The 14,480-nt window shown below is 41.0% G+C and overlaps 1 protein-coding gene across 1 annotated transcript in view; it reads left to right on the forward strand.

The window, feature by feature from the left end:
• Positions 1 to 13,638, forward strand: part of CAMK4 (calcium/calmodulin dependent protein kinase IV) — a 312,089-nt gene extending 298,451 nt beyond the window's left edge. Inside the window, exons 10-11 of the mRNA XM_033929125.1 lie at positions 2,810 to 2,962; positions 11,652 to 13,638. Coding sequence (XP_033785016.1) covers positions 2,810 to 2,962; positions 11,652 to 11,816 — 318 coding nt within the window. The 3' untranslated portion in view covers positions 11,817 to 13,638. The remainder of the gene's footprint in view (positions 1 to 2,809; positions 2,963 to 11,651) is intronic.
• The last annotated feature ends 842 nt before the right edge of the window (positions 13,639 to 14,480 follow it).

Raw genomic sequence — 14,480 nt, forward strand, 5'->3', positions numbered from 1 at the left:
TCCACAGATACGGAAACTGCGGATACGGAGGGAAAAATGTATTTGCATAGTGAGTAGATTAGTCTGAGGACTGTGTTTTGTACTGTCTGTAATTGTTTTATCATGTTTGCAGGGCATGGCAGGTAGAGGATGTTGCAAAAGTCCAAGGACTTTGAGATGGTATTGCTCTCTGTCGAATAATTTTCTTATTTTTCGCAGGTCGCGCATGACTATAAAGACTTTCTGGATGGTCTTATTGATTTGAACTTGCATAGTGAAGCATCTGTCTATCATCCCTCCAAGGAGTTTTAGGGCGGGCTGTATTGGGTATTTGGTAGCATTTATTTCTAATTCTGTTATGGATGGGGTTTTGTCCTTTTCTAGCAATAGAAATTTTGTTTTATCTGGGTTTAGCATTAGTTTGTGACCTTTCATCCATTTTTCCACTGTTTCTAGTGTTTTTTTTGCAGTTTTTCTATTGAGGTGGGCGCTGGTGGGTCGAAGGGAAGGAGAATGGTGATGTCATCTGCGTAGCTGAATGATGTTACACCTAGATTGTCTAGACTGGACCCAAGGGAGGCTATAAAGAGGTTGAAGCATTGGAGATAGTGGAGACCCTTGGGGAACGCCACAAGGTTTAGACCAGAAGTCTGATTTAAGATCATTTGTCTTGGCTCTGTATGATCTTGTCTTGTCTCTACATGACCTTGATTTAAGGGAAGGAGGAAGAGATATGAGACTCAGGAAGGAAGGAGGGAGGAGTGGAAAGATGTCCGATTTGTGAGATTACAGGGAGAGATGGACTTGGGGACAGTAGAGGGAGGTAGAAGGGTAGCAGTGAGAGATGGATTTGGAAGAGGACAGAGGAAAGAGGAAACAGGAAAGGGAGAGATGGACATGGAGGAAGGCTGAGTGGGTCAGGGAGAGATGGTAGAAGGAGGTGAATGGGAGAGAGGGGGAGAAAGGGAGAAATGGCAGAGAGGGCAAAATGGGGAAAGGGACAGATGGATTTGGTGGAGAGGGCAAAATGGGGAAAGGAAAAGAGATTCAGAGGGGAGGGAAGGGGGAGGGAGAGATGGATGACTCAGCGAGAGCAGAAGAGAGAGAGGACAGATGGACAGGGAAAGTGGAGGAGATATGGACTCGAGGTTGGAAAGGGGAGGGAGGGAGGAGAGATGTCAGACTTGGGAGGAGGAAGCAGAAGGGCAGAAAGGAGAGATGTTTCGCTTGTGGGAGGGAGAGAGAAAGAAAAAGAGGAAAAATGAGGATGGAGTAAGTGATAAGGAGGGGAGATGCTTGAAATGGTGGATCAAAGTGGGAGAGCTGTCAAGGAGATGAGTGAGCAGAATGAGTATACAAGAGTTGAAATGTGGTAATGGGAAGCAGATAAAAGGGAATAAGAGGATGAGAAATGTAAAATCTAGGGGATGAGAGAATGAGATAGAAAGTTGATTAGATAAAAAGTGAAAAGGAATAAAACAATGTTCTCTCTAAGCTGTGTGGCCACGCACCTTTTGGTAGCAGGCCAAGCAGCCCTCACACCAGGAGCTCTGGCCATACTCTGCTGTTGCTGCCTGTGGCTTTGTAAAGAAAGAAGTGCAGCTGGAAGAAAGGCGGTGGAGGCCTACTTGGATGTCTTAGAGCCAGCCAGAACACAGGTACACACCTTTGGGAGGAGGGCACAAACTTGGGACACAGAAGGGAGAGAGGGGGCACAAACTAGGGACAAAGGCTGGATAAAAGGGAGGGGACATGAACTTGGGACAAAGAAAGGAGGGAGGGAAAGTTGCTAAGGTGGGGGAGGGAATAGAAAGGAAGAAGTGTTAAGAATGGGTGTGAGTGAGAGGGAAAGAGATGATGTACATGGGGAAAGGAAGAAAGAGAGAATTGTTGGATATAGGGAGGGAGAGAATTGTTGGACAGGGTGGTGGGAGAGGAGTGAGATAGAAAGAGATGAGAGGGAGAAATGTTGGATGTGGTGGTGGAGAGGGAACAGTGGGACAGATGGAAAGGGATGCAAGAGGGAGGAATTTTGGATATGGTGGTAGAGGGAATAGAGGGGTGATAGAAGGAGAATTGTTGGGCATGGGGTTGGTGGGCAGGGGCAAAAGATGCTGCACACAGTCCGGGAAATGAGAGAAGGAGAAATGTTGGATGTAGCAGTAGAGGGAGTTAGAGAGATGCACCTTGGACCCTCTCTCTCTTTCCCCACTCCCTTTGCAGCAAGGGAAGGAATGAAAGAAAGAGAGATGGTAGACAATTAGAGAGAGAGATTGCACATGGGGGAGGAGGAGAAAGGAAGAAATGCTATGCAGGGGTAGGGGAGGGAAAAGAATGTGCTTTGTGTAATTTAATTTTGTGATTACCATTATGTGGGGTTAATAAGATTATATTGTATGTATATGAAAAATGAATGGAAGAAATGGCATTTATAATTAGTACTATTATTATGGGGGTGAGGTCTGAGGTGGAGCTTGGGCAGGTCTGGGGCAGAGTTTAGGTCGAAGCTTTTGGGCCCCCAAACAAAAAAGTGTTCCATTGCCTATGTCCTTTTGTGCCATCATTTTGTATGTTTCTGTGAGTTTTATTTATTTTATTTCAAGGTTTATCCTTGGCCATAAACCAGTTCAAGTTCTCTGACCATCAGAGCTATACTTTCAATTTTCTAGGATCCTGGATTTTTGTTATAATTGCCTGTCTCCAGTCAGGTACATTTTTCTTGAATAGCTGATATGGATAAGTAATGCTGACTGCATAATGGCTCATAAACCACAAAAGCAGTGGAGAGAATCATGATAATTTACATTCTGCTTCCTTTCAACCCCTGTAGGTTAAAAAACTGATTGTACTTGATCCTAAAAAACGACTTACCACTCATCAAGCCTTGCAACATCCTTGGGTAACAGGAAAAGCAGCAAATTTTGCACATATGGATAACGCGCAGAAGAAACTCCAAGAGTTCAATGCTCGCCGCAAGCTGAAGGTAGGCCTATAGAATGTTAATTTAACATATGGCATATTTTCACTGAGTATCTGATTTAAGATTGAGAAAACCCATCTAGATACTCATTACTTCTTCGTGATCTTCTACCCTATTTCTTGCCTTCTTTAATTCTCTCTATTCTCCCTCACCTACTTAGGCAACAATCTTAACATCTTTTCAGAATAATTTTGTAATGGGGCTCCTATAAAGATTCTTGAAAGCATGTTCATTTTATGTCTATTTTAAAAGCAACATAGGTACCTACATTCTTTTGTAAAACAGGCTACTAGAATGACCCCAAGTAGTGCACAAAATCCCCCCCAGTAGTGCGCAACTTCACACGCACAAATTTATAGCTCTAACACACCTATTTTATAAAATACACACTTACATGGGGCCCCATATTCAGCTGGCAGTGGGCAGCACTTTTGCCGTCTGCCACTGGCATTAAATCATGATATCTAAATGCCTGGCCATTCCTGGTGACCAGCTTTGAATATTCGGGGGGGTTTTAACCTTTAAAAAGATAACCAGTTATGTCGATATTCAACATTAACAATTAACTTTTTAGATAGGCCAGCTATATATGTGGTCCTTTAGGATCGCAAAATTTATCCGATTAGGTGCTGAATATCAACGCCTAACGGTGTAAGTTGCATGATATAACAAAGTAATAAAAAAAAAGTATATTATTCATGCTGTTCATGTGTTTTGTAGGGCTCCTCAATCATGCAAACATAATATCACATTGAAATCATAAACACAAGACATAGTGGAGAAAACCAGACCTCAATACACAGACCACCGGGACCCACAGTACCCTAAGCAGCCTGTATCATCACTGGTCTGTAAAAATAAAAACTCCACACTTATAAATACTCTGTCATCTTAGTTTTTTGCTGTGGAATCTTAATTTTCATTTTGTTTGAATGCACATTTACACTTTTGGTAAAAACTCTTTATGAATGTATGATAGAGTATTTATATGAGTGGAGTGGTTTTTTACAGACTAGTGATGATACAGACTGCTTAGGGTACTGTGGGTCCCGGAAGTCTGTGTATTGAGATCTGTTTTTCTCCACCATTTTTTGTGTTTATGATTTCAATATGATACTATGTTTGAATTATTGAGGAGCCCTGCAAAATACATTAACAGCGCGAATAATATACTTTTTTCACAGCGCGAATAATATACAGTGGTACCTCAGAATCTGAACGCCCCAGAACTCGAACGCTTTGGAATCCAAACTTTTTTTTTTGTAGCAAATTTTGCCCCGGAATCTGAACTCTGCTTTGGAATCCAAACACCCTGCACATTGTGGCAAAGTGCTCCCGATTGTAGGCAGCTGTAGATGTCCTACAGCTGTCTAATCAGCCAATCGGGAGGCACTTTTTCTAAAAAAAAAAAAAAATTGCTCCCCAGGCATAGCAAACGTGGCTAAGTTCACCAGCCTCCCCTCCCCACCCCCCCCCCACCCCCGATGATCATGGCAGGAGGGTGCCCAACCTCTCCTGCCAGACCCCTCAACGGCCCCCCCGAAGATCGCTGGCAAGAGGGTGCCCAACTCCTCCTACTGGACCCCCCAACGGCCCCCCTAAGATCGCCGGCAGGAGGGTACCCAACCCCTCCTGCCAGACCCCCCCAACGAAAGCCCCCACCCTGGAACCCCTCCTTGGGCTTACCTCCAATTTGGCCGGACGGCAACTTGCACCGTCCAGCCAGCAGGCCCGCCTCTGTCCAAATGAGGCGGGACCGCCCCTCCACTGTCCAACCCACAGGATCCTAGGGCCTGATTGGGAAAAATTGTCTTGGAACTCGAATGTTTTGGAACTTGAACGGGGTTCTGGAACGGATTAAGTTCAGATTCCAAGGCATCACTGTATTTTTTTCATTACTTTGTCATACCTATACAGCTGTTATCCACTTTAGTAATTTAGTTGCATGATATAGCCAGTTGCTACTAACTGGAGATATTCAGTGTGAGATAAGTGGTTATCGCTTGCTGAATATCCATGATTAGATGCCAAAACCCTATTTAACTGACTAGTTGCCATTCCTGGCCAGTTAAGTAGTTTTGAATATTGGCTGAAATGTGACTCTGCTTCTGCTTCAGCCATCGACAATTCTGTGATCTCTTGAATCTGTTTGTGGGAGCGCCTTCATTTCTGAGCAGGCTGTGCTTACTCAAATTTTACACCAAACAAGTTAGTCCAGAAAAGGTGATTAAGGCAATTTATTATAATAAGGCATAAGTAAGTTCTTCAGATTCTGGTACTGTACTAAAAATCTCTTCGGAGAACGAAAAGTCAGTCAATAAAAGTATCCCCAAAACAGAACACTCACTGGCTCTTTTTGTTCCAGTTCATTCAATTGGTTGCTGCACTTCATGAAGCTCTCACTAGCCAGCCTTAACCTCCAATTTTTCTTCAGGACTACCTCAGTTTGTAGTCCCTAATCCAATCAATGAATCTCCAGTCCAAGCAAACAAAAATAAATTTTGATAAGGTTGCAGATCTGTCAATGGTCAGCTGCCAAATTTCCTTTTGTAACAAACAATAACAACCTGCAGCTTCTCAGTGTCTTGTAACATAAGTCCGAAAGTGTTTTCCTTTATCCTTTCCCCCCTTCAGTTCTTTCCAGCGTCTAGCTGGTCCAATCTGTTCGAGTTTCCAGACGGACTTTCCAAAACCTGACAGTTTCTCCAGGTTTTGGAAAGCCCTGAGCTCTGGCCGCTTTTGGAGGGTCTTCAACTGGCATGCAAGGATGACATCACGTGCATCCGCACATGCTGGAGGCTTTCCTGACGTGGCCTGGAGGTCAGGAAAATAGAGATGTGCTTTTTGGGGGTAGGGCTGGAGATGGAATGGGGCAGGGCTGGAGGCAGGATGGGGCGGGGCTAGAGGTGGAATGGGGCAAGTCAGAAGCAGAACAAGGCGAGGCTGGTGGCAGAATGGGCTGGGTTATTCTATCAGCAAATATGGTAACCCTATAAATGGTTGCGCCTAAATTATACACACACGTGAGTGCTGCAACACTAATATTCTGTAAAGGAATAAAGTTCTTGACATCATTTTCAAAATTTTAATTCTCTATTTTGTGCTAATTTAGACACCAGTCCAATCTGTGTTGCTGCCTCTATCTCTGCTATTCACTTTTGCATAAAAGTTGATGTCCATTCTTCTTTCCAGACTGCTGGCATCAACATTTAAAAAGGAGATAGAGCAGCTTTTAAACTAGAAACTGGGGGGAGGCCAACAGTCGCTCAAAGTGCATGGTTTGGAACAAGATATCTTTAAAAGATAGCACCAAAACAGGAAAGATAGGTCATTCTGTTAGTGAGGTTACAATAGAGACTATAGTTATAGTTATAGAGGCTATAGTTGACCAGGTGTCCTTAAATACAGAGCAGATAGATTTTAAAGATTACAAATTATCCATGTCAATTAATGAGCAAGTTGTAAATAAGAATGACAAAACTTATTTAAAGGTCTGTAAGCAAATGCCAGAAGCCTTAAAAACAAGATGGCAGAGTTAGAATATATTGCACTAAAGGAAAGGACAGATATAATAGGTATCTCTGAGACTTGGTGAAAGGAAGAATGGGACGCTGTGTTACTGGGGTACGAATTATATCGCAATGATAGAGTAAATCAGATTGGAGGGGGGATTGTGCTGTATGTTAAAGAAGGAATTAAATCAAACAAAATAAACATTCAGCATGACAAATTAAGCAGTGTGGAATCCACATGGACAGAAATTCAATGTGTGAAAGGAAGGACTATACAGGTAGGGCTGTACTACCATCCCCCAGGATGGAATGAGCAGACATGAAAAAATATTTACAGAGGTTAGGGAAGCTGGAAAATTGGAAACAGTATAATAATGGGTGATTTTAATTACCAAAATATTCACAACTTATCTATTCTCTTCTATAAGAGTGCAGTGATCAACCAGAAGCTCCAAACTTTTCTTGGCATTAACCCAATGTCTGTGTTCAATTAATCTCATATGTAATTGTCAATGAGGGTGCCTATAATTGGCTGAAGATGGACACTACTTGAGCTAAATACTGCTTTGTCTTCAAGATTGTTCAATGGAGATTGTTTATGTGGCTATCTTTTGTTGATTTTCCTTTAACAGAGGGAGTCACTAGAATATTTTCATTTACGTGGAGTTTTTTTTATTACCTATGGTTGAAGGTGACGTGCTATGTATAAGTTAGCATTTTCTGGATAGTCTGAGATTCACCAAGGTCTTTTTTCTCCACGTATCTAATATAATAAAATGCTAGGCCGCCCATGCGCAGTTCCTAAGTGTGTGCCGCTTTTCCGTGAGCTGTAGCGATACATAGGAAGTGCGCATGCGCGGCTTCTGGTCCGTCCTGCTGCTGCGTGTTCGCGCATCACAAAAGCTTCCCTGCTCTCCACCTACTGGCTGAAGCGCGAGCGAGCTGCGGAAGTGGTGGTGGTGGTGGCCGGCCTCAGGTATCAGTTTGACGTTAGGATGGTGGGGTGGGGAGGCCTGCGGAGCCCAGCAACTTTCCGCTGCCCGGGATCCGAGTCATTTGCCGCCGCCCCCCCCTTCCGTTCCCGCGGGCACGACTGGCGATTTAAGCATTGTATGCATCAGTCTTCACACGCTGCTTCGGGCCCTTCTACTGCCCTGATTTGCTCCGGACGTGCCTGAGTAAATCAGGGCAGTAGAAGGACCCGAAGCAGCATGTGAACACTGATGCACACGCTGCTTAAATCGCCAATTTTAACACTGAAAAGGAGTTCAACTCTAATTGGGCCAACATTAGCAACCAAATCTTAGACAAAATTGCACCCCTAAAGAAAGGAAAAAAGAGACGCCACCTAATAGATGGCTGGTATGACACGGAATTAACAAGACTAAAACAAAAGACAGGATAACTAGAAAGAATATGGAACAAAACAATGAACAAAAAGGATAAAGCAATATGGAGATCTAAGATAAATGAGTACAAGAGAACCATCAATGAAAAATGGCGTACCTTCTACTCTAACAATAGGACAGTGTTCTTCAACCTTTTGACATCTGTGATGCGGCAGAGGGACTCACCGGCAGGAGAAAGCCACGTAGCAGTCTGTTTAGCGTGCTGCGGCTGCCAACGCTGGAGGGATGTTTGTTGTTAAGGTCATCTCGCTGGGAGGGTCAGCGGGTCCCGGAGGAGGATGCTGCCGCTAAGTGAGTGAGGGAAGGAGTCAAAGCGCGCATGCGCACTCTTGCCGGCCACGGACATATGGATCACGGAACACGCCGGTAAGAGTGCGCATGCGCGCTTAGGGTTTTATTATAAGAGATATGCATTTACCGTGACATATTATTTCATATGGCAGTTGACATTAGTATTTTAATAATTTAGGACTTCTTATAGTCTCTTCCTGATAACTCATTTTTATTAGCAGAAAAAAAGAATATAAAACAGCAGTTCCAAATAACAATGTGAAGACCATAATATGAATTGAAACTTCTCTCCCCTCCCAACCCAACAAACAAAATTATAAGTTCAAAATGCAGCTTCTCACCGTATGGGAAAAGAAATTCCAGAAAGCGCCCCAAGTCCGATTAAATCATTTACCTAGTACAGAATCTTTCTTTGACATTTGATTGCATTCAAGCTTACAGTAAAGTAATCATCTGAAGTCTTCATTGCTCTTTAGAAGGTCCTCTGGAATCCAACCAGTGCAGCAAATTTACTTTTCCCCCCATATTTCAAAAAAGAGGAAAAACCTTTAGATGTCAGAGATTACAGTGAGTATACAAATAAAATGCAAGGCTCAAGTTTAATGCCACATTTCCAAAGATAAGCTGGAAATGGAGCAGTGATTGCCAAAAGCATAGAATGGACAGTCAAAGCCGGAACATGACCTAATGAAACTGCAGGAAAACCATACTTGGGGCAACAATAAGAAGAGACTATGCCAATATGTTTCACCCACTAAGGCAAGATATATAAGCGCAAGGTAAATTTATATTTTAACTCTCAACATGCTGTATTATCGGTCACCTTGTGACTGGTCAGAACAAATAAACCAACGGTCTCATCTGTTAGCTCAAAATTCAAGTCTTCTTTCCATGCAAGGGTATATTTTTTAAAGTTTAGTTCAATGGTAGTGTCTTGTAGAGATATGTGATGATATGAAGTTGAAACCATTATAAAAAATAAAATTCTGGAACATGGTAGAAAAAACATAGTTTAGTTGGACAGAGTCAGCTTGGGTTCAGCCAAAGGAGGTCTTACTTCACCAAAGTGCTGCATTTCTTGGAAGGCGTAAATAAACATGGATAAAGGTGAACCAGTTGATATAGTGTATCTAGATTTTCAGAAAGCTTTTGAGAGAATTAGAGAGTCATGGAATAGGAAGCAATGTTTTGTTATGGATTAGAAACTGGTTATTGTACAGAAAACAGAGGGTAGGGTTAAATGGCCATTTTTCTCAATGGAGGAGGTTAAATAGTGGAGTGCCATAGGGATCTGTATTGGGACTGGTGCTGTTTGACATACGAAGGGGTGCTGAAAAGTTCTCAAGCCAACCAAGAAGAGAATGAAGTGGATATGGTTCAAATCAATGATCTGAAACAATGTCAAAACACAGGATTATGTTTCTGCAAATTGGCACTTAATGAAATGAGATAACACTCTTTTCAGCTACAGTGGCAAAATTAACGCTCAGAATTTAGGAACTTAGTTGGATCAGCACACCTCGTATTTATAAAAGATCTGGAAATTGGAACGACGAGTGAGGTGATTAAATTTGCAGATGACACTAACCTGTTCAAAGTTGTTAAAATGCATGTGGACTGTGAAAAAGTGCCTGCAAATAGGAAGACTGGGCATCCAAATGGCAGATGAAATTTAGGCCCCCTTTTATCAAGCCACATTAGGGTTTTTTTTAAATTGCCGGCCGCTGCGGTAAAAGCTCCAACACTCGTATGATTCCTATGAGCATCGGAGCTTTTACCACAGCAGCCGGCGATAAAAAAATCCTAATATGGCTTGATAAAATAGGGAGTCTTAATTTGAATAAATGCAAAGGAAGTGATGCACATTGGGAAGAATAACCCAAATCATAGTTACCATATGCTAGGATCCACCTTAGGTGTCTGTGCCCAAGAAAAAGATCTAGGAGTCATTGTGGACAATACGTTGAAACCTTCTACTCAGTGTGCGATGGTGGCAAAAAAAGCAAACAGGATGCTAGGAACTATTACAAAAGGAATGGTAAATAAAATTAAACCCCCTTTTACCAAGCTGCACTAGTTTTTAACGTGGGCCAGCTTGATAAGTGATCCGCCATGAAATCATAAGAGCTTTGGCGGAATACAAATGGCAGTGTAACATAATGTACCACACCGATTCACACTAAAATCTTCTAGCGCAGCCCAATAAAAGAGGTCCTAAGAATTTTATAATGCCTCTGTATCGCTCCATTGTGTGACCTTACCTTGAGTATTGTGTTCAATTCTGATTGCCCTATCTCAAAAAAGATATGACGGAATTAGAAAAAGTTCAAAGAAGAGCAACCAAGACTAGGAGACACTTAATGAAGTTACAGAGAAATACTTCTAAAACCAATAGGAAGAATTAGTTTTTCACTCAGAGAATAGTTAAGCTCTGGAACACATTGCCGGAGGATGTGATAACAGCAGTTAACGTAGCTGGTTTTAAAATAGGTTTTGACAAGTTCCTGGAGAAAAGTCCAGAGGCTGCTATTGAAACACATAAAGGAAGCCAACGCTTGCCCTGGGATGAGTAGCATGGAATGTTTCTACTATTTGGGGTTTTGCCAGGCAATTGTGACTTGGATTGGACACTATGGAAACCAGGATTCTGGGCTAGATGGACCATTGGTCTGACCCAGTATGGCTATTCTTATGAAAATTAAATGCCATTATTTAATAATATTTAACTGTACACACATATACTTTTAGACTCATTTCAAGATGATGTTCTTTTTTTTATCTTTATTCATTTTAAAGCCAAAAATAAGTGCACCATATTATATAAACAAATAACAAAAACCATTCACAAAACTCAAAAAAGAGACACCGATTCCAAAATAATCTACTCCTAAGTCTGAGGCATTTCCCCGTAATAATTCATTAATAATTGTAATATTCTAAATAACTAGATTTAAGGTTTACAGTAAATTTTAACAAATTATTTTGGAATCGGTGTCTCTTTTTTGAGTTTTGTGCATGGTTTTTGTTATTTGTTTATTTTATTAATATAGTACCTTTCAAATTTTTGTTGATTTGTTGTTATTACAACATATTATATAGACATTTTACACTTTAACAGCACTTAAATTCTATCAAATGATTATTTTATGATAAATACATATATCATCCCCCCCTTTCTACATATCCAACCATTGGTGGGGTGGATTTCAAGTTGATATTCAAATGTGATGTACACAGAACCTTACATTTAAAAGTCAGGTAGACTAATGCAAACTCTGTTAGAATCCCTATTGAAAATTTACTATTGGAAGTACCCAAGTATGATAACAGAACACAAGGAAATACTCTGAAATCCCTTTTTTCTGCAAGTTCTGAGCTTGCAATAGTAAATAATAAAAGTCTAAGCTTAAGCTATGCACTTGAAATGCAAGCAAAGGTCATTTCTTGTAACAAGTCTAATGTCTCTCTTGTTCTCATCAGGCTGCAGTGAAAGCTGTTGTAGCATCTACCCGTCTCGGGAGTGCAGGAAGTCACAGCAGCCACGATAGCAATAAACCAAGTCGTAACCAGTCTCCAGTCCAGGAAAACAATCCTGTAGAAGGACCCACTCAGGACTCTGAAGAAGAACAAAAAAAGGGGTCCTAGGCTCCCTGTCTGCTTCTCTGCTTGGGTTGAGGTCTTATCATTTCCCGCACCAGCTATTGCATCGCCTTGGTGGTAGTTTGACTTTGAGGTGCAGCAGCCTGCAACAGCTGGTGATGCCAACTTCAATGCATGTGACTGCTTTTTCAAAATAGTACGATGGCCTGTACGACATGCAAAGGGTACAATGCCATTTAGCACTGCACCACCAAGTGGACAATGAAAATGGGCAAATATTACTTCATATATAAACTTTATATGCATTTTCAGGGTGTCTACATAGTAGGTGATTAAAAAGTGTAAAATGTTTAATTTTATGTTATAGCTAACATAGGGCTCCTTTAACAAAGCCACGGTAGCGGCTGCTGTTGCAGAATTGCTCCGATGCCCGTTGGGATTTAATGGGCATAGGAGCGTTTTCCGCGTGGTAGCCTCTACTACGGCGTCGTAAAAGGGGGGTAAAGTTATCTTAGAGGAGAATCTACTGTTTGAATTTTTTTTTTTTTAAACTTGAATTTCATATTATTTAAAATGGATTTCAATTTTCTTAAAATAGCATTTGAAACATTTAGCTTTTTATCCATGATATTTAAAAACTGTTTACAAAAATATAGTATACAAGTTTATATGCAAAAATATTCCTTTGAATTATGTTAGAAACTGATGCATGGTATCAGGTGATTATGAAGGTCTACAATCCTCCAGCTTATGTTAAGAATGCCTTACTGTACCTTTAACAATTTATGTACAGTATTTTAATAATAACCAAAAACATTCTTTCATAGACTGCTGCCATTTCATTCTGTAGTACTATTTTCAATCCAGTGGGATAGATCTTGATGCCTTGAAGTGACAAGCGTATTTATTCATTACTCTATAACATCACACATTTAGAAAATGCAGTTCTAGAATTATTTCAGATATTATGAATGAAATCATTTTGGGGATGTTCTGTAGAACAGTGGTCCCCAACCCTGTCCTGGAGGACCACCAGGCCAATCGGGTTTTCAGGCTAACCCTAATGAATATGCATGAGAGAGATTTTCATATAATGAAAGTGACAGCCATGCATATCTGCACCATGCATATTCATTAGGGCTAGCCTGAAAACCCAATTGGCCTGGTGGTCCTCCAGGACAGGATTGGGGACCACTGCTGTAGAAGATTGATAGTAAACAGTATGGGCCCTGTTTTCAAAATGGCTTTGGTGCAGACATGGGGAGAACAGATTTCAAAGCCTTCCTGTTGCTAATGCAATGTTTTACCCCTTAAAAATTGTCTCTTTGAAAATAGCCCAACCTGCTTGCTGGCAAAATTGCCTTTGTTGTTCCTCCATGGATATTTCCCTTCGGTGCTTTTGAAGTGAAAGTATGTATGTGCTTTCACTGAAAACCCATGCGAGGTCTGTGTGGGTGAAGCGCCATCGATGAACCTTTGCAGCTGTGCTGCCAGTATGAACATTTATTTCTCCTTGAAATGAGAGGGAGGGATTCAAAAACAAATCTTCTCGTCTTCCTCTTATTTATCTATGAAGCGCCCCAGCTGCATGTGCATTGTAAAATCGGCATTACAGATGTAAATAAACAGGAAATTTGCATTCCTTATTTAGTTTTTACGCGATTTTATATGATTCTGGCAGGTTATAAATGGCAAAGATCACATGGGGGCTCTCAGAACTGTCACAAACAGCACACAAACCACTCTCTTACAAATTTACACCTGCTCTGAAGAAGGTATCAATGTGTGCTTGTGTTCTGTGCATGCACTCAGATATTTAAAAAAAAAAAAAATATGCACAAATATCAGACCCTCAGCCCAGATCCACTCAAATGATACCCCCAGGAGCGTTGGATGGGTATGTAAAATGGACAGTTATTTATGGGTCATTTTGTTAACCTATATATTCATATAACATAGAAACATAGAAAAATGACGGCAGAAAAGGGCCAAAGCCCATCAAGTCTGCCCACTCTAGTGACCCTTCTCCTTGATTTTGCTCACCACCCCCTGCCTTTACCTCATTAGAGATCCCACATGAATATCCCATTTATTTTTGAAATCTGCCACGCTGTTGGCCTCAATCACCTGCCGTGGGAGTTCATTCCAATGATCGACCACCCTCTCAGTGAAGAAATACTTTCTGGAGTCACCATGAAATTTCCCTCCCCTGATTTTCAGCGGATGCCCTCAGCTGCACAATTTTCTAAGAGCAATTTTCTGTATGAAAAACATGCTTTACATGCAGAAAATACCCTCCCTTTCCTCCCCCAAGTCAACGTTAGTGACATCTATTGCATGTTTACTTTATTTTACCATTTAATGCTTGGATAGTGCTCATGGTAAAATTTTGTCCCTAACATACAAAACTATTCTTTAAACTACTAATTTGAAGTTAAAGGTTGAGCTCTTCCTATCATTCACAGCAAAACTTGCACTATTTCTGTATATTTAGCTATATCAAGAACTCATGTGAAAAGCTTCCGTCAATAAACCAAACATGTTTGTTGTTCAAATTAAATTGAAAGATACTGAAGACTTGTATTCATATTATAGGTCTTGTCTTTGCGTTGAACACATGCAGTATAAATCCTTGATTGTAAAACAAAAGATTGTTTTGAAAGGTGTCAAAACAACATTCAGATCTCATTAAGGGGTCCTTTTATTAAG

The sequence above is a fragment of the Geotrypetes seraphini genome, chromosome 1 (genome assembly GCF_902459505.1).
Source record: "Geotrypetes seraphini chromosome 1, aGeoSer1.1, whole genome shotgun sequence".
NCBI classification, from domain to species: domain Eukaryota; kingdom Metazoa; phylum Chordata; class Amphibia; order Gymnophiona; family Dermophiidae; genus Geotrypetes; species Geotrypetes seraphini.